The 26043-nt window shown below is 40.1% G+C and overlaps 1 protein-coding gene across 1 annotated transcript in view; it reads left to right on the top strand.

The window, feature by feature from the left end:
* Nucleotides 1–26043, top strand: part of spon1a (spondin 1a) — a 66321-nt gene that overhangs the window by 9364 nt on the left and 30914 nt on the right. Inside the window, exons 4-6 of the mRNA XM_029428745.1 lie at nt 4569–4642; nt 5153–5275; nt 11440–11588. Coding sequence (XP_029284605.1) covers nt 4569–4642; nt 5153–5275; nt 11440–11588 — 346 coding nt within the window. The remainder of the gene's footprint in view (nt 1–4568; nt 4643–5152; nt 5276–11439; nt 11589–26043) is intronic.

The following is a 26043-nucleotide window of genomic DNA, read 5'->3' as shown; positions in this document are numbered from 1 at the left end:
ATATTTGTTTTTAATTTCATTTTGTATGCCGAAAGAGCTCGGTCAGTGTGCCTGTAAAATATCATGGTTATTTAAAAACAACAACATCTGGCCTGTGTGTGTGTGTGTGTGTGTGTGTGTGTGTGTGTGTGTGTGTGTGTGTGTGTGTGTGTGTGAAAGCTCCTGTAACTCAAACGTTGTCCCAGGTCTCCTGTGCTTATTTGCTGCAGTATAATTGACGGGCAGTTTCTGTGTTGCAGATGGAAAGACTGAGCTCGGTGGTTTGGTTTGGTCTAAGGTTGGTCCGTGATGATAGGGTCGGGCGAGGATGCTCATTCAAACTCCTGAACTCACAGCACTGACTTTGAAAGTCTTACCATCTAATCCAGTTATTTTCAACTTTCTTACACGCTAGAATCAAATCAGGCCAAAGTTTCAGTCACTGTGTCTTTGTTGCTGGTATCCCACTCTTGTTTTTGTGAACATGTTTTCTACACATGGAAGTCTTGCTGACTGTTATCGTGGAACTGACCCCTCCACTAACGCAATCTTGTTGAAGTACAAAAACACACAGTTCCCTCTTGAGGTTGAAAATACTGAGCGAAATGATGTGTGTGTGAGTGAGAGAGAGAATAGTAGTGTGTGTGAGACGGTGTACTTTATGTGAAAGAATATAATTTATGTGTGTGATTTTCTGTGATATGAAACGACTCTGCGTGTTGTGGAGAATAACAGTGTGTAAGAGAGTGTTTAACTGAAAAAGATAATTTGGCTGAGAAGGAATGTCATTGTTGCTCACAGCCTCTTGAAATCAAAGCCTGAATCTGCTCAGTGGCATTGCTGATAATACGTTGAAAGGCTAAATGGAGGAGCATTTAACTCCTAGATAATGAGTTTGAGGCTCCGAGCTTAACAAATCAAGGTATTCTGTCAACCGCTAACCGGATCTCAAATTGAACCGGCTATCAGAACCCAACCCCAGTGACAGGTACAATACACTTAAACATGTTCAACCTGAAGAACCCAATGAAAGGGTTGCTTTTCAGCACGGTGTCCTAATTATTGTTTATTGTAGGGATTGTTCTACTGCTGCTTGATTGGAAATAGTAGATGAGTGGCTGCTAAATGCTCTTCAAATGTAAAATATGTCATTGTAACTGTAATATCTGTTCCCCTATTGATATTCTTTATACAATATCAGATCTCACTGTCCTTCATAGCAACTTTTAAGCAAATTTTGTCTATCTTTTCACCCGACTTTGTTCTGAATCAAATATTTAGCTTCACGTCTGATTGGATTTAAAATAATTGGCTTCCATTCTGCTCATTAGGAGGGACTCAATGATAACATCTAACATGACCTGCAGTTGTCTGATGACAAAAAAGTGGATCTCTAGTCAGGAGCTATTGTCACAGCTGGATCCTTATGGTTGGAGCCAAAGTAAAACACATCACAAATATAATCCATATATTGCAGTCCCCATTGAAGTTGCCACTATCTTTTATCTTTCCATTTGTGGGTAGGAAGCAATTTATTTGTCGTCGTCCCCCTCTGGCGTGCAATATAAAGGGTAGTGCGATGTGTTCTGATGGGCTGTCTGAGTGAGACAGTGTATCAGTGATCAAGATGTCAAAACCACATGCAGTTGTCATCTGTTAATCTCATCAACACAACGATAGGACAGATTAAGGAGGACTTTGACAGGCCACTATAGTCAAGCAGACGCATAGAAATGAAATGTAAACACATTTGCTTCTGTGCAGTAGATTTATCTCTTAGTTGTTCATTTTTTATTGTAAGTTCTGTTGGTAGCAGCAGATAGAACACAATTAAGTAGTTTAATCTCTGGCTGTAGCAGGAACACACAGACCGGTATGAGAATGTATTTATCTTCTTTTTTTTTTATAGACCTTCCGGACGTGCAAATGGAAACGTAGCCATAGAAAAGACTAAATCTACCTTGCTCTTTTCCTTTCTGCTTCTCTTCCTCACTCTCTTTTTGTTCAGCTCTCAAACATGCATACACACTCCCTCCCACACACACACACACATTCAAATCAGTGCACTTTTGGGGTGATTGGGATCGGTGGCGGTGTGGATCTGGCAAAGTGAGATAGAATTTAAATTGGATGTTAAATAAGCATTACTCTGCCTCACTGCTTGCCCACTTTCCTGGGCTGGCCAGACAATCAAGCAGAGTGTGCTCCTCTCTCTCAGGGAGATATGTGAAATTGGGGTGAGATTGAATTAAAGCGTGAACAATTAGAGATGTGCTGGTGGTGTCGCTTACCTTGAATCATTTCATCCACGTTATGAGAGGCCATTTAGGCTATAAATCACACTTGCTCTTTCACACACATGGTCTCACGTATACACCAATATACCCGTAGTAGGCATGAGAGAAAGAATGATATTTTTATGAGAATTATGGCGTGTTTGAGTGAGATTGAAAATACTGAGAGAAGGTTTTGCTGGTCCTCCACTAACACAATGTTGTTGAACGACTAAAAACACACAGTTCCCTCTTGAGGTTGAAAATACAGAGAGAAATGATGTGTCTGTGTGTGTGTGAGTGACTGCAGTGATGGTGTGCTGTATGTGAATGAGTATACTAATGTGTGCGTTTTCTGTGATACTGAATTGAAATGATGTGGAGAATAATAGCATGAAAGAGAGCACTTAACTAAAAAAGGTAATTTGCCTGAAAAGGAATGTCGTTGTTGCTCACAGCCTCTTGAAATCAAAGCATGAATCTGCTCGCTGAATAGTTGAAAGGCTAAATGGAGGAGCATTTAACTCGAGCAAAGTGTGTTTGAGGAAAAATGTAAATCCTGAAAACTGTTAGAACATCTGAAGATCACCATTTATTTACCATTTTGATGAAACTCTCACATACACTGTCTTTCTCTCCTGTGTATATTAGTATTGTGTTGTGCTGGGAGTAGTAGTGCATGTAGAAGAGTATGGTGATGAGTGTTATCAGGATACAGTAGCGTGTTGGAGACCTTAGTGTGATTTATGACCTAAACAACCTCTCATACCGACGCAGACCGGCATCTCTACACACTGCTTTAAGTCCATCATGTCCCTGCCCTCAGCGTGCAGGATATGACCTTCTTTAAACAGCTGTTTGAAATGGAAGATTTGCAATGATTACTTCTTGGTTCTTACATATTGTAGAAGACTGATCTTTTCCTCTCTGATCTTTTGTTATGTTATCTGTTGGTTCATCTCTCTCATACACAAGGTTTACATTAAGAGGGTGAATGAAGCGTAGGAATACTAAGAGAACAAACAATATTATGCTAACATATTTGTGAGCAAACTTCACAGAATAAAGTAAAAGGATATGAATACATGCATGAGGCCTATTGTTTTTTTTATTTCACTCATTCATTGATACAAATGTAGACTGCACAAATATCTGTCACCAAACCAATAAATAATCATTTATAATGTGTTTTCAAAAAAGCCAGAAAGGGGAAATGTAACAGGTCATATCAGTATATTTCCCTATAAAATTGAGAATTAAGTTACATGAGGTGTACATCATTTGTCTGTCACTTTTTTGTATTCTCTTACCGTGAGGGACCGGTTCTGGTATCGGCTCAGCTCAATAGAGCCCAACACAGCTCAGCTTAGTTTGATACTCCAGAATAAATGGTATCCTCACAGTCCAGCTGGACGGGGCCCACCTGGATCAGATCTTACCCCCTGCACATCCATCCAGCATCTTATTGTTGGGCTTTATCCCCATGGAAACCTCCCTGCAGCCAAAGCTGGTGTTTGTGAGGAAGTTAGATGCCAGAAGGCTTGTTTTCTGTTGTTGTTTTCTTAAGTCTATTGGACTCTGAAAAGGTTTGTTTGTGGCTGATTTACATGTCGGGGCCCCTCTCAGACCTGTGTTCCCCACCACCCAGTGGAACAAGCCTCTTAGACAGCTCAATCTAGAGACGCTCCCCTCTGCCAGGCCTCACATTTTGGGGAGCTTTACGGCCGGCCTGTCAATCAGCTCTTATCGACACAGTGCATAGCTTACTATATAGTACGTCTGTGCAATTCTGCAAATTTTACTTACAAAGTGCCGTCGGGACTTTTTTTCAATACACTTTAGTTGCTGTCTTTCTCTCTTTTTCAGTTTTTCTTCTTCAGCCTTTCAGCCTCTCATTTCTATGCACATGCATATCTTAATGCTGATGCATGCTTTTTGTGGTCTTTGTGTGAGACATTGAATGCCTGCGTCTGAAAGACAGCCAGATTTTGCAATTTCCCTGTGGGCTCTGATACCTGCTTTTAGAAGTCTTCTGAAAAAACAGGAAGATGATTATGAATAACGCTGCACCTGTTCCAGCTGCCACATTTCACTGTTTAGACTGTTCATATCCTAAAAGCCAATAATTTCCACATTTCCTGCTGACTGTTGTCTGCTCTTTTTCTTTCTAAAACCTCACAGCTCCTCCAAAAATATTTCTTATCTGTTCCCGTTGTGACATTCACTCATACTTTTGCCCCTTATGCTTACATTTACACTCGGTTCTGGCCCCAACACTGCTCATTTCCTTCATCTCTTTTTGTTCCGTCTGTGCAGGGCCAGCATTGTGCAGAAGAGGATCATCTATTTCCAGGATGAAGGCTCACTCACCAAGCGAATGTGTGAGAAAGGTAGGCTTCTTTTATTGACACACACACACACACACACACACACACACACACACACACACACACACACATACACACACACACACACTCACTCACTCACTCACTCACACACACACACACACACACACACACACACACACACACACACACACACACACACACACACGTATAGTCTCTTTTATGTCAATCTTCCTTTACTCTATTTTCTTTGGTTCTTGATTTTGATGCTGGGACAGTCCTCTCTGCTGTTATGCTCTGGCATGTGAATGATTGTAAATGAGTGTGACCCCCTGACTGTGCATGACATTGGATGTCACACTGTGCAACAGATCAAAAGAACCATGCTGCACATCCTCCCCATTTCTCATGCCTTCTCTCCCTTCCGCTCCCCACTTTCTTAAACCACCCATCTCTTGTACGATGGAGCACAACTGTCATCTGCTCTTTTATAATAATGAGCAATTTCTCTCTCTCTCATGGCATTCTGTATTTCTCTCTCTCATTACTTTACAGAATCCCTGTATGGAGACACTACAGAGAAACCTCTGCTCAACTGTTGTGCCTGTGGAACAGCGAAGTACAGAGTCACCTTCTTCGGGAACTGGTCAGAGAAGATTCATCCCAAAGACTATCCACGTAAGCACCAACTCCTCGGCTCTTTGTCAGGGGGGCCTCGGCTCCATCACACGTTTACATTGTGCTCATATATATTTTTTACTGTAAAAAAAACAAAAAAACAGCAGTGAATTGATCATGCTAAGTATTTCCAGTGTAGCCAAAGCCTGTGATGGTTTATTCCATAGACTACCATGCGATATACATTATTTTCCAATGAGCAAGACCATTTCACTGGTTGTCATCCCCTCATTACGATGAACATGGGTTTTGCAGTTTATTTTCAGCTGATTCCACATACTCCATGCTACTTACCCCTGCTGCTTTAAATAATCGCAAGCTCACCACATCTGCAGCTAAAAGGAGTCCTCAGCAAATGCACTGTTTACTCCTTTTTGACCAACTTTTACTAAAGCCCAGCTGTTTTAGGAAAACAGTACATAGTTGATAGTACATGGTCATGACCCTTTCTTAAAGATGTAAGTCTTGAATTTGAATGATTGTGATTGGATTAAGTGCCACAGACTGGGAAGGGAAGTCGTAACATTTCGAGCAATGGATTGTTGATTCAGGTGTTTTAAGAGGATTTGTTGACCGATACAAAAATCGACAGACTTTTCCTTTTAATCCTGATGCATCATAACCCCGAAAATTCCAGGATATGTTCCAGACATGTGGGCTGGTTCATCCCCGGTACGTGGATCTAAATAGTGATGTGGGATGTTTGCAACAGTATGGTAGGGTGCGATACATGTGTGTGTATAACCTTGAGCCACACTATCAGGATGTGAATGGACTTAAGGATTACACTGGCTCTCTTGTCTAAGTCAGGCTCTCGCCGGTCAGATCAATATACTGATTAGAGTGGAATAAGATAAACCCTGAGATTGAAAGGAGCCCTAATTTACTGTCTTATTGAGGGTGAAGTTGGTGTGTGGCTCACTCTCACACACCGATACGCAAACACACACCTCGCAGATAGATCAACTTAAAAGAGGATAGAGCAGGCTGCCTGGTGTCGGCTTCCTCGCAAATCTCAGGATGTTACAGTTGGATTTCTCCTTGCACAAAGTCAGATTTTAAGCAACCAGTTATAAAACACCGCACACTTTACACTGAACAATGTGATTCACTGACTGAAATACAGTATTCACACGATGATGTGTTCTCAATTGAGTTCCGATCATACTTTCAATAAGAAACCAAACACAGAATTAGATATGATTGAACTTGGGCTGACTTTTCCTTTCTGGTGCAAGTGTTATTCAAGCATTTCTGCTCCCTGAGATATGTCACTTTTTCACTTGTCATCCCTCTATTTTTATCATACGGTATGTCCTTCAAGTGCAGGAGCCTTAGACCATTCTGGTAACACACTTTCCAGACCAAAAATGCACGGTAAAACAGGCCAACAGGACAGTTTTTTTCTTTTTACCGCCGACACGATAACCTTGACAGTTCTATTTTCTTTCTCCCTTTCGTCCCCATTGTAAGTCATGCACAAATGCATGGCTATTCAACCCGAGCGCCGGCTGCTCGCTCGGACACAGGGAAGATCTTGAGAGTTTAACATTCATGTATTGACAGAATAAAGAAGAACCTCAGTTTCCTCTTACACAAGGGCAGCAATATGTTGAAGTCCAGACCAAAATAACAGCTGCCTTCAATCTCCTGTATACTTCGTCCAGCCAACACCTTCGTTCCCTTGACAGAATATAAAGTGGTTTGATGTGATTTTATATGATGCATTCACAAACACAAAGGACATTTCACATTGCTTTGCTTTGGAAAAAAAATCACTTTTAACCAGGTTCCAGCGAAGCTTTTGAACACACTGCTACATTCTGGTTTGGCCTCATTTTAAGTTTACAACCTCCACATAGTCATGTACCTGTCTCATCCATTTTATTCGTCATGTATTTTCTTGCATTATTACTCTACAGCTCTGTCAATTATGCAGTCAAAAGATTATTTTACAGACATCTGGCAACACGCAGAACAATGTTAGTTCAGTATTCACTACGGAGACAACATTCTAGAAGTCAAACGACTGATGCTGGAAAGCGCAGTTTACCTCTTTCTGCATCAGCTGCACAACTGTTGACCTTTTCCCAGGTGCATCGCTACTTAATCGGGGGTATGTTGAATGTCTCTGTTAAGGCTGCAAGTATTGTTCTGAGGTCCAGCAAAGCACCATGGATCAGAGAGTCCTATTAACCCCCTAGAGACAGGTTAGATGGGTCAGTTATAGCCTTATCAGGCTCCATATTCTTAACACAGCCGTGTAAAACTGTGTAAAAAGACCCTTTGCAGCTCAGCACATATCATGCCACTTCTCTGTTTGCCTCCCTTGTATCTTATGAAAAAACATTTCCACATATTAAAGACTGAAACCAGCCATAACACTGACCACAAGCATTAATCCCTACCAAAATTGCATTAAAAAGAAGGTGACTGGCTCCAAGTTCTACCCATCTTTGAAGTAAACTAATACTGCCTCAACCTTAGGCGAAATAACCTGATGATGGATATAAAACTGCGAACCAAAGCCACAATTTTAAAGCAATTTAGTTATTGGCAATGACTCCCTTCCAGCCAGGGTCAGACATTTATGAAAGCTTAGGGCACAAATGGCCTTAGAATTTCATAAAGGGCCATCAAAACAAACATTAAACAACTATAATTTTAAAATAATCTTGACAGTCAAGACAAATATGGATATATGAGCTGGTGACGTTGCTTCCATACTTAGATTGAGAGGAGAAGCGAAATGCCCTAAAATATTAATTTGTTATCCTGGTCCTTGCTACATACAAAGCACCAACCATTTCCACTTTTTCAGACTAAAAACTTCCAAAACTCTTCGAACAAACTTCAACCTGGGTGACCCTCCTGCTCTCCTTCACATACAGTAAACATTCAGGTAGCAGAACTCTAAACCTGATTCTGTATTTTGATATTCTCTAACAGCCTCAGCAGAAACATCCACCACTAACCATCCCTCAATTGATCAATTTTGGGGAAGGAGCTCTCAAGGTGCTTCCCCTGCGAGGCAGATAAACTAAATGCACTTGGAGCACAAAAGCATTTAACAAACCCATTGGCAGCAATAAGCAAAGGGCACCTTTCACTGCTAAAAACGCATCCAGATCAGGCCCTAAGAGATGATATTGACATTGCTAGTTCGAGTCCTTCAGGCAAGTCGTTCTAAATCATGATCATCATTAGTCTTTAACCGGGAAACCGGTAGAGTTAGAAGGCTCTGTGCAGGCTTGCAGTTAAGCAAAGTTCAGAAAGATTCAGAAAGTTCATATGAGCTTTATAAGTAACCAGAGAAAATATCTTCACATTTCTTAGATCGAAGTAAAACCTTTGCTGCAGCTTTATGTACACACTCCAGCTGTTGTACTCTCGTTTTAGAACTGGAAAACAGACATTACAGACCGCACATTGTCACGGCAAGATGAAATGGATGCATTTATAACCCTCTCTGTGCAATAGAAATATAGCATCAATCTAATTCTTGTTCCTTGAATACATTTAAAAAAGCATAGATAAATGTAGATCCCTTACTGTAAGTTCCTGTAGGCTCAATATACTGAATTAGCCAAGAAAGTACAGGTTGAATATAACTAACAACTGTTACTGTTTTTCCCCGCCTTTTTTCCATAATTTTACAAATTATTACACATTGTATACTTACTGTAGTTAATATATGTTACAGTTGTGTAGCGTCCAATTTCATTGGATCTGATTGGAAGTGTGTAATCATCAATAATAGGAGAAGATGTCATGGCTTCACATGACCATGTACAAGGATAAAAAGACCAAGCGTTGAACCTCAAGTCACTGCATCAAAGTAAGGGCTGTCAAGCCTTTTCAAAGACAGTATACATTCTGTACTAATCAAAATAATTTCCCAAAACCTAACTTTGTCAAAAAGGTAAAGAAGAGTTTGACGCTCAGTAACGAAAGAAAGAGCAAGAACCAGGCTTATCGTTTACCTTCAGTGCTACAGGAAGGAGATTTATTTTGTCAGAAACTCCTTTATGACCTTGTAATTGTTAATGAGATTTGTACATATGGCAATATTTGCCATTTAAAAACTGAAGAGTGCACTGGACATGTTTAATAACCATGTGAACAATTATATTTGATAGATAATGCATTAATAATCAAATACAGCAAAAATATGTCTGTGCAAGAACAGGAAGTTGTACATAAAGGTCATGCCAAGCTGTGGGAAGACCTGATGATCTGCTAAATGTGTTGGTCCCTCAGGGGCTACATCTGCCTGATTTTAACAGTCAGCCCACCACCATGGAGTCCTGTGATAGTTGATACAATAACCCTTCTGGGGACACGGATCATCCATCTAGCTATGCTTCCAAACGCTCATCTAGATCTCAGAAAAATACAATTTTGTAGACATAAAAAGTCATGAAAAATAAATGTCTTATTCGAAAATGATCCTACATTTTCACTAACTATGCCTACAGTGTCCTGTGAAGAACCGTTTACGTTCCCACAATCTATTATTACAGGGATACTGCAAACACAGATATTAGATTATCAGAGTGATTCATCTTTGTTCCGACTCGCACTGGAAACCAGCAGAAGGCAGAAAGGGTGACTTACAGAACTGCAGAGTAAGGGCTCTATTTAAGGCATAAAGATGAGAAGAAGATCTGTTCCCTATTTGTGTGAACCTCACCTTGACTAAATAAGTATTAATAGTGTTCAGACAAATGGGGAAAGTTGGTGTTGTAAAGATAACAACGATAATCTTTCAGTTTGGTTAGTAACTGTCGAAAGCAAATGAAGTGGGTTTTCAAAACCGGGGATGGTAGACCTATCGGGACTCGAGCTAACGTTTTATGTATATTTGTGCTTTAAAATCATTATTGTGCTCTCAGGGTGATGCAGCTGAGTGTCATTCCAGTCCATGTACATTATAACATATGAGGCAGATGGATAATATGACTGCAGGGGGGGATAATACAGGAATCTAATGAGGTAGACATATCAGACCACTGAGAGCCACAGTGAGAGTAGTAAGGATACCCCAAAATGACCTGTAATCATCAACACTAGATGGGCATGCCATGCCTTTTATATACCTCACACACCAGTGGAGGTTACAGCAAGGCTTTAGCCTCCAACGTGAGTAAGTTAGCTGTGTGGTGCAAGTTTGCTTTAGCCTGTGCAGTCACCCTTAATGGATCATCATATATACCACCACTGCTGCTGCTTTTCAGTATGCTTACAGGGCATATATAGAGCTCTACTTTTCCTTTTTTTCCATATATGTCATACAACTTTGCCCTGAGCGAGAGAAATGAATAGAGTGAATGAAAGGATTATGAGAGAGCATAACATTCAAGTAATCGCTGTAGGTGATGTGCAGCAGCAAGGATTCATTTTAGGACCGAAACAAATCAGTTTGTCAATAAATATGATTCGGTCCAAACATTAGTAACTGTGTTTGTGTCCCTTCAAGTAAAGTGAAACATATTATGGAATAGTTACTGAGTAGTTCCCTCATTACTTCATCAGTGTCTTTAACCAGAGGGATTCTTAAGTGTTTTATTCATCACATAACGTTAATATTTACATCCATGAATATTATGAACATCATTCATCATCATACTAAGTAACTATTTAATATTATATCTCACTTTACTTAAAGGAACACAAAAAGGGTAAGTCATTATAAAATAAAGACGATGTAATAAGGAACTACTTAGTAACTACTTGTCGAAATGGTTAGTATGACTGATTCACAGATATTCATGAACTAATTATTACTTAATGATTCATTAATATAAGATCTTGCAGTCTGTTCTCTAGCAACTCATCATTATCTGCTATATAGTCGTCCATTAGGAACTATTAGGGAAGAACTTATTAATGATTCATCAGTTATCAAGTTCGTTCCTGATTGGTTCCTCACTCGTCTCTGGATTAAGTAATCATTAAGTAATCATTAGCTGCTGTATAACATGTGATTAAGAGTTACTGAATAACAAATGGTTTCATTAGCAGTTAGTTTCTCATTCGTTCCCTGATAACTACTCGCCTTTTGTGCACAATATTGTAACGTGTTACCAATGATTATGAGAGAACTTTGGGAAACAGGTTGGGATGTCTAACTAATAAGATGATTTACTGTCTTATTTCACCAGGTCGTGCCAATCACTGGTCAGCCATCATTGGCGCATCCCACTCTAAGAAGTATGTGCTGTGGGAATACGGCGGCTTTTCTAGCGATGGAGTTAAAGAGGTAGCTGAGCTGGGATCCCCTGTCAAAATGGAGGAGGAGATCAGACAGAAGGTAAGATTCTCCAGCACTACGAGATGACTGACAGGCTGTGTATACAGTACGATGTAAAAGGATCAACAAGCCTACAAAAAACATGGATATACATATACATTTTTGCAAGATATACAGTCAAGGTATCTAACAAATGCAGGAGTTTTGTTTATTTGTTCTTACTGGGAATCTTTTCCCTCGACTAAAACTAGCAAGAGATGAGCTGCATAACACCGCAGGGGCCTCAGAGGATGTTTCTAGGGTGTGCACATCTGAGTTCAGCATGGGATGACTTGCTTTGACATTGTTGTCCAGATTGATTAGTGCTTTCAAGCATCTATACTATTCTTAGCCTGCCTCTACATCTACTGTGAACACTTAACCAATACACAGGATCAGGGGGGGGAGTACCTCTGTAGGACCTAGTTTGAATGTTGACAGTTAGAGAGAATAATCCCTTTGTGGTGTGTCATGGAACAAGGCCAGTTATACCTCCAAAAGGCTCAATATTCATGTCTTGCATATCAGTTCGTCTTGGATCTAACTTTGGGGCTTGACGTGCTCATAATGCTCAGGAGGTAGCAGCCACAGGAAGTAGCTGTTCATTTCCATCATCAACTCAGTGTTGATTAGTCATCGATTCCAACTAGGTTGAGTTACACGTCCTCTACTGTGCCCAAGGGAAATGTTCTCTACCTTCACTTTTCACCTGCCTTTCACAGCTATCACCTCACTTTTACATATTCAGTTGTCATTTTTTTAAATATATTTCTTGTGCTCCACTTCTCATGTTCTCCCTCTTCAGTGAGAAAGAACATTATTATTTCCCCAAAACAGCATGGCATATCTTTCTTCTTTTCCTTCTTCTCCACGGCTGCCTCTCTCACTCTTAGATTAACCTGTGCTGGCAGAGCAGATGGTCCTGCAGAGTGCTTATTGCTGGCTAATATTGAAGACCTGGAGTCACAGCAGATAATGAGTGCATAGTGTGAGCAATGGGGTCTCTGTGTCATTGCTGCCTTCCCAGCGCTACATACAGTGGGATACAGCACACTCTTTTTTTGGTATTATTCTCATCTCTTGGCCTGGATCATTAGAAGTGTTAACTCTGAGAGGTGAGATTAAAGTGGAACTAGACTTAGTGCACTAGTAGTACGATGAGTGTGCTGAAAAAATACCAATTTTGCTAGTCATTTATGATCGAACGTTGCTGTGTTTGCAGATAACTTGCACATGAATGATAATTAATTTACCGACACAATTGATCACATATGCCTACCCAAAGATTGAGTGGGACAACCCTCTATTTGTTAAAGGTGGGTTGAGAATTATGTACAGGACAGTTTGATTGTACAGTATATGGCTTTTTTCATATCGGCAGATATGGTGAAAGGAATAAATGTGGCTTTTTTTTGTCACCGACCGCAATCGTATCATCGCCAGATGTGCCGTGGCTCAAGCTGTGATTTTCGAGAATAATTGCTCAGCATTGAAGAGGGACTGGCTTCACATGAATAGAGGGTGTTGATTACGTAAGCGATCAATAAAAACCTTGATTAGTCTGATACTATCCAGCTGCATGCTATTCTTCACTGCCTGAAAAAAAAAAGCCAATGAGAAATCAGCCTTTTTCAATTCTCTGCACACGGCTAAAGTAGTGCCGTTTGTTGGTGTTTCTTTGCATATGTGTGTTTGTAAGTGGACATACAATATGTTGAGCTAGACGATATGGAGAAAATAAAATATCACAATGTGTTTGACCAAATATCTCAATATCGATATTGCTACTAAAAAAGCAATTTCGCTTTCACGAAATAGATATTTTGGATAAATAATCATCAGAAATGTGGATATAAAGATTAAGTGGGCAAATAATAGAACGGCTAGAACAGTCGGGTACGTTCAGAAAATGACATCACTTACTACTGTAATAGAGCCTTTAAAACCAGGAATAGACAAAGAATCTAAGACTATAACTAGTCTCATATCACAATATCTATATATTATTGATATATTGTCGAGCCCTAACGGTAAATCGGTGATTGCGTCGAGCTTTTGTCATGTCATTTTGCCTTAACATGACATATGGGTTCTTGGTGGTTGACGTTCAAGGATACCTTTTTATAAGCAATAAAATATTTTGTCATCTTAGATAACTACCGCACACGTTCAGTGTATTCACCTTTATACAACTGAGACAACACATAGTCTGTCAATGCCCTTGAGCTAAGGAGGCTGGGTGCACTCTTTTGAGCCGTGCAGTGCTTCTTGGTAAACGCTGACACAAACAGAAAGCTGATTTTCTTTTGTGTCAGGTGGGGCGTCAGGGGGAGCAACTAGCGATGAATGCAAAATTGATATTCATAGCCAGGCTCCACTCCAGCCAAGGGGGTGAACTGATCAGAGTGTTCATACAAAGTTTCATTTGCAGAGCCAAGCAGGCATGCAGACAGTGTAAACATGTGTCCACACATACACACAGAGCTCGCTTTATCCTGCACATGTCAATTCGGAGTGTGATGGCTTTATTTTATTTCTGAGTTTGTCACCCTTTCAGAGCTTGGACAAGAGTGTGCCATCTGTCTGGCTGTGTTACAGCTCATCAGATGTGCAGCGTCCTCTGGGGATAGATCCATCTTTAGAATCATAGCTTTATTAAACTGCAAAACTACAGACGACAGTGGTAGTACCTTGTATGTTCTTAGAATTCCCTTTTTAAAAGACAGTTTTCATATATTAAAAGGAGGAGGAAGTGTGTGACCTGCACAATTTGCTAACTTTGATTTGTCCTTCCCATGCAAGCATGCTGCTCGGCCCACTCATTTCAGTCCTTACTATGTGACCAGCTGGTAATAAAAACTATGATTGCATGTCAGAGTCTCTTAAAAAAAGAAAGAAAGCTTCCACCCACACAGTCTCAGCACCTCTGCACCGCACACAAGCAATCATGACACCATGCCACTCATTATATTGAATTAACCTGAGATTATACAGTAAATTTGACCATTACTTTCCTTTTTAAGAATTCCTATATTGAAATAAACTGCACACATTCACAGTACAGAAGACGAAAAGGCCCTTTGATTTAGGATGGCTTTCCACCAGGGATGTAGATCAAATGTGTATTTGTTCCTCCTTTGCTCCTCTGTTGTATTTTGTGAAATAGTTGATTTATGTCTTGAGGTTTAGTGCATACAATAGTTCGAGTAGGTGAGTTACAGAATGTGTAATAGTGGATCCATTCTTCACAATACTGTTTCATTTGCGAAGTACAAATGCTCTTATCAGAGGACTTGGCAGCACCGGGATGCAGCCTAGGTACGTTGTTGTTGTCCCTCCTTTCATGTCTGAGGTGATTTGTATATGCATTCAGTCATTACAGAAGCTCAGTGTGCCACTAATGAGAAGTTTTAATGAGACTCTCTCCATGGACCAGCGACCAGGGCCAAGGCCTCAGACGGATTATGAAATCTTCTATTTCCTCTAGCAGCACGGGGTGTTTTTCATTATGGCACAGTACGGACACTTACGGAATCCTCGATTTATCCTGAGCTCCACAGCCGGGCTACAGAGCAGCGACAACACAACTCAGGCTAAAAGAGACATTACAAATTAATGACAGGAAATGAAAATCTGGGTCACTTGACACAGCTTTGGTTGTTATTATATTGTCTGCCATATTTTTTGTTTTTACAAGGGTACGTGTGCAGATTTGACTTTTATGGATCATTCAAGTGACTCCTTACATACCCTTAGATTCTTTTTTGAAAGCAAGAAGTCATGCAGGATATTTCTGAGCATGATTCATATAAAGGTTTTTATAACTGTAATGCCATTTGCTATGTATTTATCACAGTCAAATTGGCATGTTGATGAAAGCTCTTTCACAGTCTGCGAGGAGCTTTACAGATTTAGTTTGCATTATGAGCAAAAGAACAACAGGTTTTATGGAAGAAAATTACAGCTCTTTGTTAATATGTCTCCCTCTGCTCCTCTTTCTTTGCACTTCGCAAGGATTGAAATGATAATTTTGCTGTTCAGTTGTCTTGAGAACTGTAATGTCAGCCATCTGTAAGTGGGAGGCCTGCAGTCAGGAGCGTGGGTAGAGAATAATAGATATGCAGGTTCCTTTGGGCCCTTGACTCTCACTGAATGAACAGGTGAGTAGGCCTATGTGTGTTTCTATTTGTACACAAACACATTTCACTGCACAGAAATCTGTATTCCCTGTTTGCATTTTGGCACATTTTTAATTACCTCTTGATAAGATGTATGACCAATCATACATCTTATCAGAGTTTATTATGTCTGGAGAAATGTTATAAGTGGATGCTCAGGGAGAAGAGCTTCTGTCTACTGTATTGATCTTCTGAGATTGAGGGCAATCGTAGGAAGGATAAAGTGTTATTTTATTTTATTTAATGATACCAATCAACTGTTACTGTTTGCTGATTCCCTTTTCTGTTATTTCTGTCAGAGGAATGCTTCCCTTAGCTTTCAGACCATTAGCTTGTGCCATATAACTGGGATTCATTCTTGTCATTGTTTAACCAAAGACACACTTCCAGGTTATCTATACGACATTCAGAACTTTAATATAGCAGCAAACAACCATTTGTTGTGTACATAGATGGTGTAATAATGGTGCCCTGAGCAGAGAAAGAAGTCACACTCCCTCTATGCGCGTTGTAAACAGAGCTGCTTTGTGCTTTGTTTACATAGCCGGTTCCGGCCACACGGGCACGCTCGTGCTTGTCCCTACTATATATATATATACGGTACTAGTATATATAGTCCCTCGCTTTGTCTCAATCGCCTACGCTCATGAGCGTCCTGACGTTATCGTGGAAGTGTAGTGCCCACAATCCAGTTCCTCTTCAGGTTAACACTGTTAGCTTTTGCATCATGTTTATGTTGCTGTTGTTGGCACTGTTTGCGTTGTTAGCACCGTTAGCTGCTAGCCGCCGGCTCTGCCATCGCCGTGTTGAGAGCCTCGTTGGGCAGTCCCTCAATCATGGATAGCCTATGCTCTGAATTCCGTACAGAGAACCTTTAACACAATATCTTGGAAAGCATGTTATGTTATTGCTTTAAAGTGTGTTCATGTGTTGCACAAATGTCACTCCATTCATTCCAATAAGTGAATTGAGTCACAAAATACATGACATGAGCACAATTCAAACACACACTACAAAAAGTGCACTTTCTCCCAACTGAGTAACAGTTGACATTTTGTGATAATGAGCCATTGTGAATTTTCTTTTCTTCTCTTGCATATGCCTCCTATAAGACACGTATAAGACCAACCGATTAGAGAAGACTGAATGACTATTATTCATCACTGTTATTCTATTGCATCATTACGTTAAAGATGTCTTTTTGATATCCAATCTCTCATCAAACAACAAGAGATGAAAAGGGTTTTTAACCTTGATTCAAGTCAGAATTGGTCTTTCAACCCCCACATTTGATCCATTCCTTGGCCAACTAATTATCTCGTGTCTGGGTTAACTGTATAGGAGAACATATGGAGGTCCGTGCAGCATGCAAGGATGTATGATACATCAATGAAATTCCCTTTTATCTTCCATGAAAGGGTCTAGTTCATGATAACTCATTCAGAAAGTGTTCCTATGACAGTTGTATTTGAGAATATTATTATTGCAGAACGGCAGTATGCTGTATGCAAGTGTGTTTCCAGTAAGACCAGGGGCTGGCTGAACGAGGGTCAAGCTGTGTAGGGGCAGGGGGTTAAATGCTTTTAGGATTCAGAGTGGTTCAGGTTTTTTCTCTTAAGTGCCTGTGTGCTTAATCCTTTCTCATCCATGTTATGACATCATGCAGAATGGAAAAGGGAAACTTGTTTACTTAATCTTTACCAGGGGTGTAATAATCTTTCAATTTTAATGTGGATTAAGAGATGTAAACCATGCCAACATGGTAATAATCTTTAGGTATTTCAGAAAAGTGTGCATAATACTTTATTTTTCTGTCATTGTCTTCACTCTCTTCTCTTTCAACATGCCGTTTGTCATGTCGCCCGTATTCCTTGTGTATCTCTCTGTGCGTGTGCTGCTGCATGAGGTCAGGTTTGCCACAGTGGGAAAGCAATTAGATATAAAGAGACCTCCCAGTGGGTGAAGTCTTGATCCCACCTCTGTATCCAACCGTGCCAAGCCATGGTGCATCATGCCAAACCCCAGTGGGTATAAGAGCAAAAAGAAATTCCGTAAATCTTCACCACCAACCCCCATTGCCGCTTCTCCCTTGCTACACCACTCTTCTGAGCAGTTTGTTTTCCGGGTATCTTCTTCAATGTAAAAAAATGGTAAAAAAAAAAGAAAGAATCAAATACCCAAGTTTAGGATGGAGCAATTCTTTAATTTAAGCTGGCAGTTTTCCCTTGGCCTGTCAAACCAGCTTTAGATGCCAAGTTGAGATATTCCAGTTTGGGAAAACAAAGCCCTCAAAAACCTTAATGCCTGCCTTGGTTCCCAGGACTGTTATTATGATTGCTGAGATCGAGCAGTACAGCCAGAGGCAAGCGCATTTTGAAATGCAATGGGGTAGAGTTAGCCAATATGTGATTTGGGTATGAGTGTCCACATTCACGTAATTTGGGCATATGAGTGGGTTTTTTATTTTTCTCATAATGAAGAAGTCAGAGAAACGTATTGATTTATCATTAAGATCAAGGTTTTTTTTCCCTGCAGATTGTATGTATGATTTGTTGACATATTTGTTTGTTGTGGTGTGCGTGTGGCCTTCAATGTTGAGTTAATCGGTCCTTAGTGCAGCTGGCTTGCTCAGGACTCAGGGCTACATACACAGTCACAGGGATAAAATCTGGATTATTCTGGAATCTCAGACATCTTGGCCAGAGGCAGCTTTGATAAAGCCAGAACTGAGTGGAATAAGAGAGTAGTAGCAGATGAACGAGAGAAGACCAGACACTGCTCCGGTCTCTCCACTTTAGTGCATCACAGCATTTGTCTTATTTGGTTATGCCAGAACTTTTCTGTGAATATTTGTCAGTTCCTGTAAGTGTGAGATGACACAGTTTACGGAAATTGAAATTCTAATTTATGCTAAACTTTGGGCTGTTTTGTGTTCGGTTTGTAGTCTGTAGTCTCCAAGGGAAATCTATAAGTTATTAATCAAGGCTGTTAATTCATCTCTTGTGGTGTTTCATGTGTTTTTTTGGAGTTAATTTATTTGTGAATATAACTGGAGTTGTCATACTCGATGTCTCACTACCTGTTTGTGTGTTTGTGCTGCTACAGCTTGCAAACACACAGAAGTAAGTGAGCAAGTTGTGGATTGGATTCGGAAAGTGGTTTCAGTGGCGCAGATATGAAAACACCTGAGTGGTACAAGGTTAAAGAGACGTATGTATGACACCATATGCCTCCCCAGTGCTTACAAAACTGTAAACAGGTTGTGTGAGATCAAGGACTCATTTCAATTCCATCCCATCTGTTGGGAACTGTAGCCACTGGGATTTACTCCACATTAACGTTGATCAACATTTGGTTACACATTACACCACCAATACTCCCCCTAAAGAAGTTTGCAGTGGAGACTCAAGGTGACATATTTAGAGAACGGCAAACAGAACGTGTACAGAGCTGAAGTGCTAATTCTCCTGGATGAGATTTTGGAATATGGAATAGAGACCTTCCTTATCTTTTTTAAGACTATCATAAGATCAAGGCCAGCTCAATACAATAAACCCTCATTATATTGTTGTGATCTTTTATTCATGAGGTGGACTCGACAAATCTGCTTCCAGTAATGGCTCTACCTGTTATGTTGTGCCTTTTGTAAATGAGACCGTGGCTCTGAGGCCCCCTATTCAGTGCAATCTCCATATCATTTGGTAGGTTGGGGACCTGTAGTCTGTCTTCTGCAGGCGTCGTTCAAACATATGAAGGAGACTGGAGAGTGATTGACAGTAAAGGACATAGTCGAGCATCCGGACACACATTTCTGAAATCAAATACAAGTGCAATATAGTTTCAGAAGATTTATCTTGATTATAGTTTGATATATGTACGTAAGCACCATCTAACATGCCAACATTTTGAATGTCTTCTGTAAACAGTATTATCATGTGTTACCATCACTGTTAGCGTAAACTTTTCTCCAGAGTCGGGAAGAAGACACAGATTTATTATCCGGGAAACACTGTTTGTACCGCTATAGCTTTTGCTAATTCCATGTTATTGCTTATTCCATTACTTTAAGTGCAGCATCTTTCATTTCTAATGTTGCATTATTTTTTGCCTCAAATGCATTAAAAAGCTCATTACTCTCTCTCTCTCTCTCTCTCTCTCTCTCTCTCTCTCTCTCTCTCTCTCTCTCTCTCTCTCTCTCTCTCTCTTTATGTATGAGCACCCACACAGTAATAACACTTACTCTGTGGGTATGATTCTTCTCTGCTTGTACTGTAGAGCAAACTAACACAAACAAGACATTTATTTTATCAGCTTAGGCTGGTTTCATTGGATGATGAACTTTTAGGGGCAGTGAAGATGGCCAGTTGTTGTTGCAGTGTATTGAAAAGTTGACTTGTCAGTTGTAAATACTGCTTTGTGATTTCTGTTTGATGTACCAGGGCTGACTGCAGCATCTAAACCAATTTAGTCCTACATTCGTACAGTATGTGTTTTCAGACTGCCTACAACAATGTGCAATAACGTACCTGCATGTAAAGGTTACTTCGAACAGTGTTGTGGCCACTTACACATACATAACCGCTTACTGCAGGTTTTTTTTTGAGGATCCTGTATAACTTTTTGGTTAACTGTAGTTGATGATTAAAATTATGATTGTTGCAAATGAGAAAACACTATATATTTATTTGAATCCCATTGAAAACGATAGTATTATTGATTCTGCTTCAAACATCCATATACTACAGTCTTTCTATATTATCTGTTAGGGCAAATTTACGGAAATATTATATATTCTGCAAAAAGATATAGCTCAGACAGTTTCTGTAGTCTTGCATACTGTGTATATGCAAAGTAATGTTTTGCCTTTTAGCATTTGTGGTTTTTTTATATTGTTTTTTCCCCCTTGGAGGTAATGCTGAGTTAATGTCTCTTGTGAGTTTAGGACTAAATTATGTATTCTGGTGCATAGCCGTGTGTGATACAGTGCTTTAATAAGGATGTATAAGACGTCTCTGATGTTATAAGTGCATGGATGGATTATATATGGCTTTAATTTGGAACTTCAGGGCTCAGCCCGAGTTTTCTCACCAGTGGTGGGGCAGTTTCAGGATCATCACACACTCTGCAGTGCAGTACATCTAGCCTCAATGGCCACTGACCTCCTTACAGAGCAAGGATTCTGGAAGTAAGAATGAAAGTTAGCAAAACGGAAGGAAAGCTTAAAGAGCGACAGACGGGCTGAACTGGGTCATCAAAGGCAGTTACCTCAATTCATCTCTAATAATATCCCCGCGCCCTGGGCCCAGGTCTGCTGGAGTTGCCTGTATAATGGCACAGGCTGCTTGATGAATGAGTGTGCCAGGCAGCACTATAGGCTTCCAGACTGCGCTGTGAGTCTCAGAGATTGCCACCGAGGACAACCACGGTCAGCAAATCAATTCACAGCTCTCCAGAGAAGTAGTCAGCGCTTACACACTCATCTGCCTTAAGCATGGACGATTCTCTTGTCACCGGGTTTCCTCGTGAGCCCGCGGGATGTTCTCCCGTCCTGTTTTGAGCAGGATCGTGTGACTGAAGGGACTTCACCTATGCAGCATCTGAACTGCTGCTTATTCCGCAGGGCAGGATACGGGCATGTCAGTGGAGATTTAATTAACACCTGAAGGCTGTGTAAGCCTTAACGCTGTGCGCCGATAACAGCCAGCTTGCATCCCATTGGAATTTCGAAGCAATTTTTTATGTCTATTAATAGTTTGGAGTACGTGCTGGGACAGGCAGATCAGATACTCCTGGGAAAAACTTTGATTACAACATCAGAAGAGCTTCTATCTTACTGAGGGAAAAGGCTCCCTTAGACCAAATGGGGCTTTGGCTCACAGCTCTTAATTTCACGTGATTGTGGTGAGGGAATAGTTTGAGCAGCCCGACTACAGAAGGACGTATTCTGCTCTCTTTAGGCTGAGCAGGATCTTTCTGACATGCAGCTAAATACTAACAAAGTTAAGCAACACTGTTCAACAAAAGGAGTATTTTGTTGTTTTAAGTTGCTTCATGTTCAGAAGAAATATTAACTTTGCTCAGAATCTCACATTGCACCAAGAGATAAAGTAGAAATTATTCTCTTACTACAGATACATTTCCATTCCACAATCTTCCTTGTCAGGTTGCTTTGATATATTATAGTGGTGACAAAGCTTATGGATGACTTATCTGCATAATTCTGTACTCAGAGGAAATAAGCATTTCCAATAATAATAATAATAATGAGGAATAATAGGGGTATTTGCATGGTAATTAGCATTAATGATCTATTTAGTATGATGATTATACGATTGTGTGCTCCGGCTGATATTCCAAAGGGATCTGAAAAAGGCAGAAGCTCCAGCTGTAACTGCATAAAGTGGATGTCGTTCTTCCTTTGCAGTGAGTGAAAGGATGTTACCTCCCTCATGTTGTTAGCATGGCCACCAGGACCTGGGAATAGCCATTATTATCATTTTTTCCTCCCCAGAACTTGTGTGAATGATCGAAGCAATATCAATGGCAGTCTTCCCTTTTGCTTCAGAGTCAGACGGGCTTCGTTGGCATGAAAGATGCTTATACGGTTTTATTTGCATTGGGAACCCGGTCATCAGCGCCACCTCATCTGTTTTCTAGAAAAATACTCCAGGGAATCCTGATTACTGTTAGATCTAGATCTATCTTTGGTCCCAGGGGCATTGGTCTTACACACACACACACACACACACACACACACACACACACACACACACACACACACACACACACACACACACACACACACACACACACACACACACACAGCAAGTCATCAAAGTGCAAATGAAAGACAAGAGGGTAAAGAAGTGAAACAAACATACAATCACACAAAACACAGGTGTCACAACAATCCCTTTGATTGGTTCATCAGCCTATCGATTATTCACTGTTTAGCAGGTGAAGGCTTGTGGGAATAAATTATGTGACAGCTCTTTTTGTTTTCACCAGTGAAAGATGGTAGTGGCAGCCTGAGGGCAGGATGGTGTATTCACTGTGGGTTGAAATGGATCAGAAATGATTTCCCTCAGCAGAGATGCAGTGTGGCGTTCTGAAAGCTGTGCGATATTAGGAACAAATCTTTCAGCTTTTTGCTGGCAATAGTTAGTGTGCGCTTTCTTTTGAGGGTCTCCTCATATCATGCCATGTTGAAGGTCTTATGGTCTTTTAAGCTTTATTGTGTTTTTGTATCTGCATACATTTTCTTAATGATCCTCATAAAAAAAACATTTTCATTTCCTTTGACATGCTGTGCATCTGTGGATTCTAGGTACATTTATTAGTGTTCCAAAGTACTTTTTTAATGTCTTGTTATCTAAAATCCGGAAATTGTTTTCAAGCCAGTGCAAGACGGATGGGTTTGCAGATCTATAACTGCTTTTATTGTTGTTTTGCATCATTTCAACCAGCGCTGCATCATCTGCTAATGTGATGATCCGGCATCCATCCCAAGTTGTTGTTATAATCATCAACGTAGAGCACAAAGGATAATGGGAAAAGAACATTGTTTAATTACCTATGTGTTTCTGGTAATGGAGGAGGCTTGGTCTGTATTATATAGGATATACTGCACACAATTCTGGTATCCATCCAAATGTAGCGCAAATCAGCAAAAGAAAACACGAATGAATGTGCGTTTCCATCCGCAATATGAGGAGTTGGCTCATCAAGATAAACGTTTCCACAATAGCCAAGATTTCTTTGCAGATTTTCAAGTTTTGTGTGTGTTTTTTAATATGCATCTCCTATAGCCTCTCCTTAGATTATTGGGTATTAAAAGCTGATTCATGTGTGTTTCCAGGTGTTTATAGAGCGGGTCCAGTAAGGTTACTGACACATTATTATTTCCATCCCAACATCCCATTCACTAAAAGACTTTTCTTGTGATTTTGTTCAGTTTATCCAACATAAAGCAGAATTTTCTGTTTAACTGTCCCTTCACAAATCTTAATACTGTAAGTAGGTTGACTCTTGTGGAACAACTGGCACAACGATTCTTACCGTCTGCATGAATGTCATTAATTAGATGGAAACTACTGGCTACAATGTATTTAGTTGTGCCACTCCACTGTTGCGTTTTATATAAGGGATATCAATATCCAACTATTAAACAAAGCCTTGATGTCTCCTGGCTCTGGTCATTAACTTGGGAAATCCATAGTAACTTCATTTTGTTCAGCTTAAATGTAAAATCAATGTTTCCCTCTTACATCAATATCGGTACTCATGGCTTTAGTCCCAGTTTTGATTGAGATGTTTGTGTATATATAATCTTTAGGGACTCTTCGACACTATCTGCATAGCAGCACAAATACATATCACTATTAAGTTAGTTGATTTGAATGTAGCCGTTTTCTAGTGCTCATTCTGCAGTGTGAAAGGACATGGACTACTGTATGTCTGCCCATCCATGTTCATATTAAACCATTAGAAATGTCAGTGGAGCAAGCAGGCAATATTAAACCTGTATTAACACTGGGACTCTGTTCCTAACCGTTTCTTATTTGCCACGATGCCAGTTTAAATGCCGTTTCTCGCCTAACAGGGAATTACAAATGCTAAATCAAGCATTGCAAATGAAGGTTCACTGCGCTTGTCAGGACTAGATGGAAATTATTCATGCAATATGAATCTTTTCCCTCTAAGATGTGAGAGAGTATATCATCTGCACTGCATGATGTGTCTTCTCTAATGGATACAAGCAGTTCTCTGTTCTGGAAATAAATACACTGAGCTATTTACAATATTATTATTATTTTGTATTTTGTTTTACAACCTCTTCAACTAGTGACCGGAACTAACTGACTTCCAGGACTCACAGGTGTGAAAGAAACCTTTTGTGTCCACCCTTTAAGCGGGTTCACACTCACACTGGGAGCCTTGAGGCCAAACGTATTCTTCATCAAATTATGTTTTTGATTTGTGCCTTTTGTCAACATTTACCTCCTAATAAAAGCATATTATAAAAGCACTATGGCCACTACCAGAAACGGCAGAGCAGTATATTTGGTAAAATGCACTCTTTATCAGCTATCACCATCGTTTATCAGTTATCTTCTGTTACAGCGAGACCTCTCTCCTTCATTTCATTGGTTTGACAGGACAGCCCTCTTTGAAGAAGACACATTTTGCTTTCTGGTCATCGACACAAACCTGTACACTCATTTCTCCTAAAGAGAATGTGTGGTGATTTTATTATAATGCTCTTGTGTTTGTGTTTGGAGCTTAGATCATAACCAATGCACAGCTGCTTAATGTCCACATATTGACCAGCAGAAAGAATGTGTCATTGTTACCCCCCAAAACTGAAGTGACTTTATATAGTTAGCAGGCAATCTGAACGGAAAGTCCCCGACAAAAGGTTTACAAGATGAATACAAATCTGATTTTCTCACGACCTTCAAATCATAATATTTACCTTCCACAAGTGACAGCGTTAATGTGTAGCTGCAGGCAGAGGTGACACATGCATCAATTATGCATTTGATGAGGGTTTGCAAATTGATTTACAAGTCGAGAATTATTCAGTCCCGACACTCAATCATTCGCACTTGCACTTTACACGGCCTTCCGTCGGTCCAAGTCTCATTGTGAAGTTGTCATTTTTACGGATAATGTAGCTGCAAAGTCCGTTGCTGAACCACAGGGGTCACTCTGGTATTACAAGCAAAGGTTTTTAGTTGTCTTATGTCCAAGGTTAAGATTGATGTAGTATAACAGGGTTTGCTGTGGAAAACGTTAATGTCTTTAATGAGGTCTTATCTTATCTTGAGCCTTTTAATATTTGTTTTTTGTTGGCTTTGCGCCCTAATTTTACCTTTTTATATCCATGTCTCCTTTTCTACTGTTTGCCTATTTGTAAAGTGTTATTAGTCATATAAAACCACATTAAACGCTGCTTAGGGTCCAGAATCTGATTTGAAACTCGACGAATGAATGTATGTATGTTGCACTTACATTGGTTTGGCTTATTTGTAGCTAATAGTTGAATTTGTATTCTATTGTTTCTGTTTGTTGCACTTTTGTTCGGCTTATTTGAAGCTGTTGTTCTGCACTTAAAGGATTTCACCTATTTGAAGCTAATGCACTTGCAAGATTCTTGCCGTTCGGAGTTGTATCCTCATGATTGTCTGCACTTATTGTAAGTAAAGTGAACTGTAATGTAATGTCAACATGTGACTGTTGGACAGGAGAGCTGCTTTTCGAGTGGAGTCTTTCCAATGAGCTTGAAAAGATGATGT

The sequence above is a fragment of the Cottoperca gobio genome, chromosome 3 (assembly GCF_900634415.1).
Source record: "Cottoperca gobio chromosome 3, fCotGob3.1, whole genome shotgun sequence".
Taxonomy (NCBI): Eukaryota; Metazoa; Chordata; class Actinopteri; order Perciformes; family Bovichtidae; genus Cottoperca; species Cottoperca gobio.
This window is presented reverse-complemented; position numbering and strand designations above follow the sequence as displayed.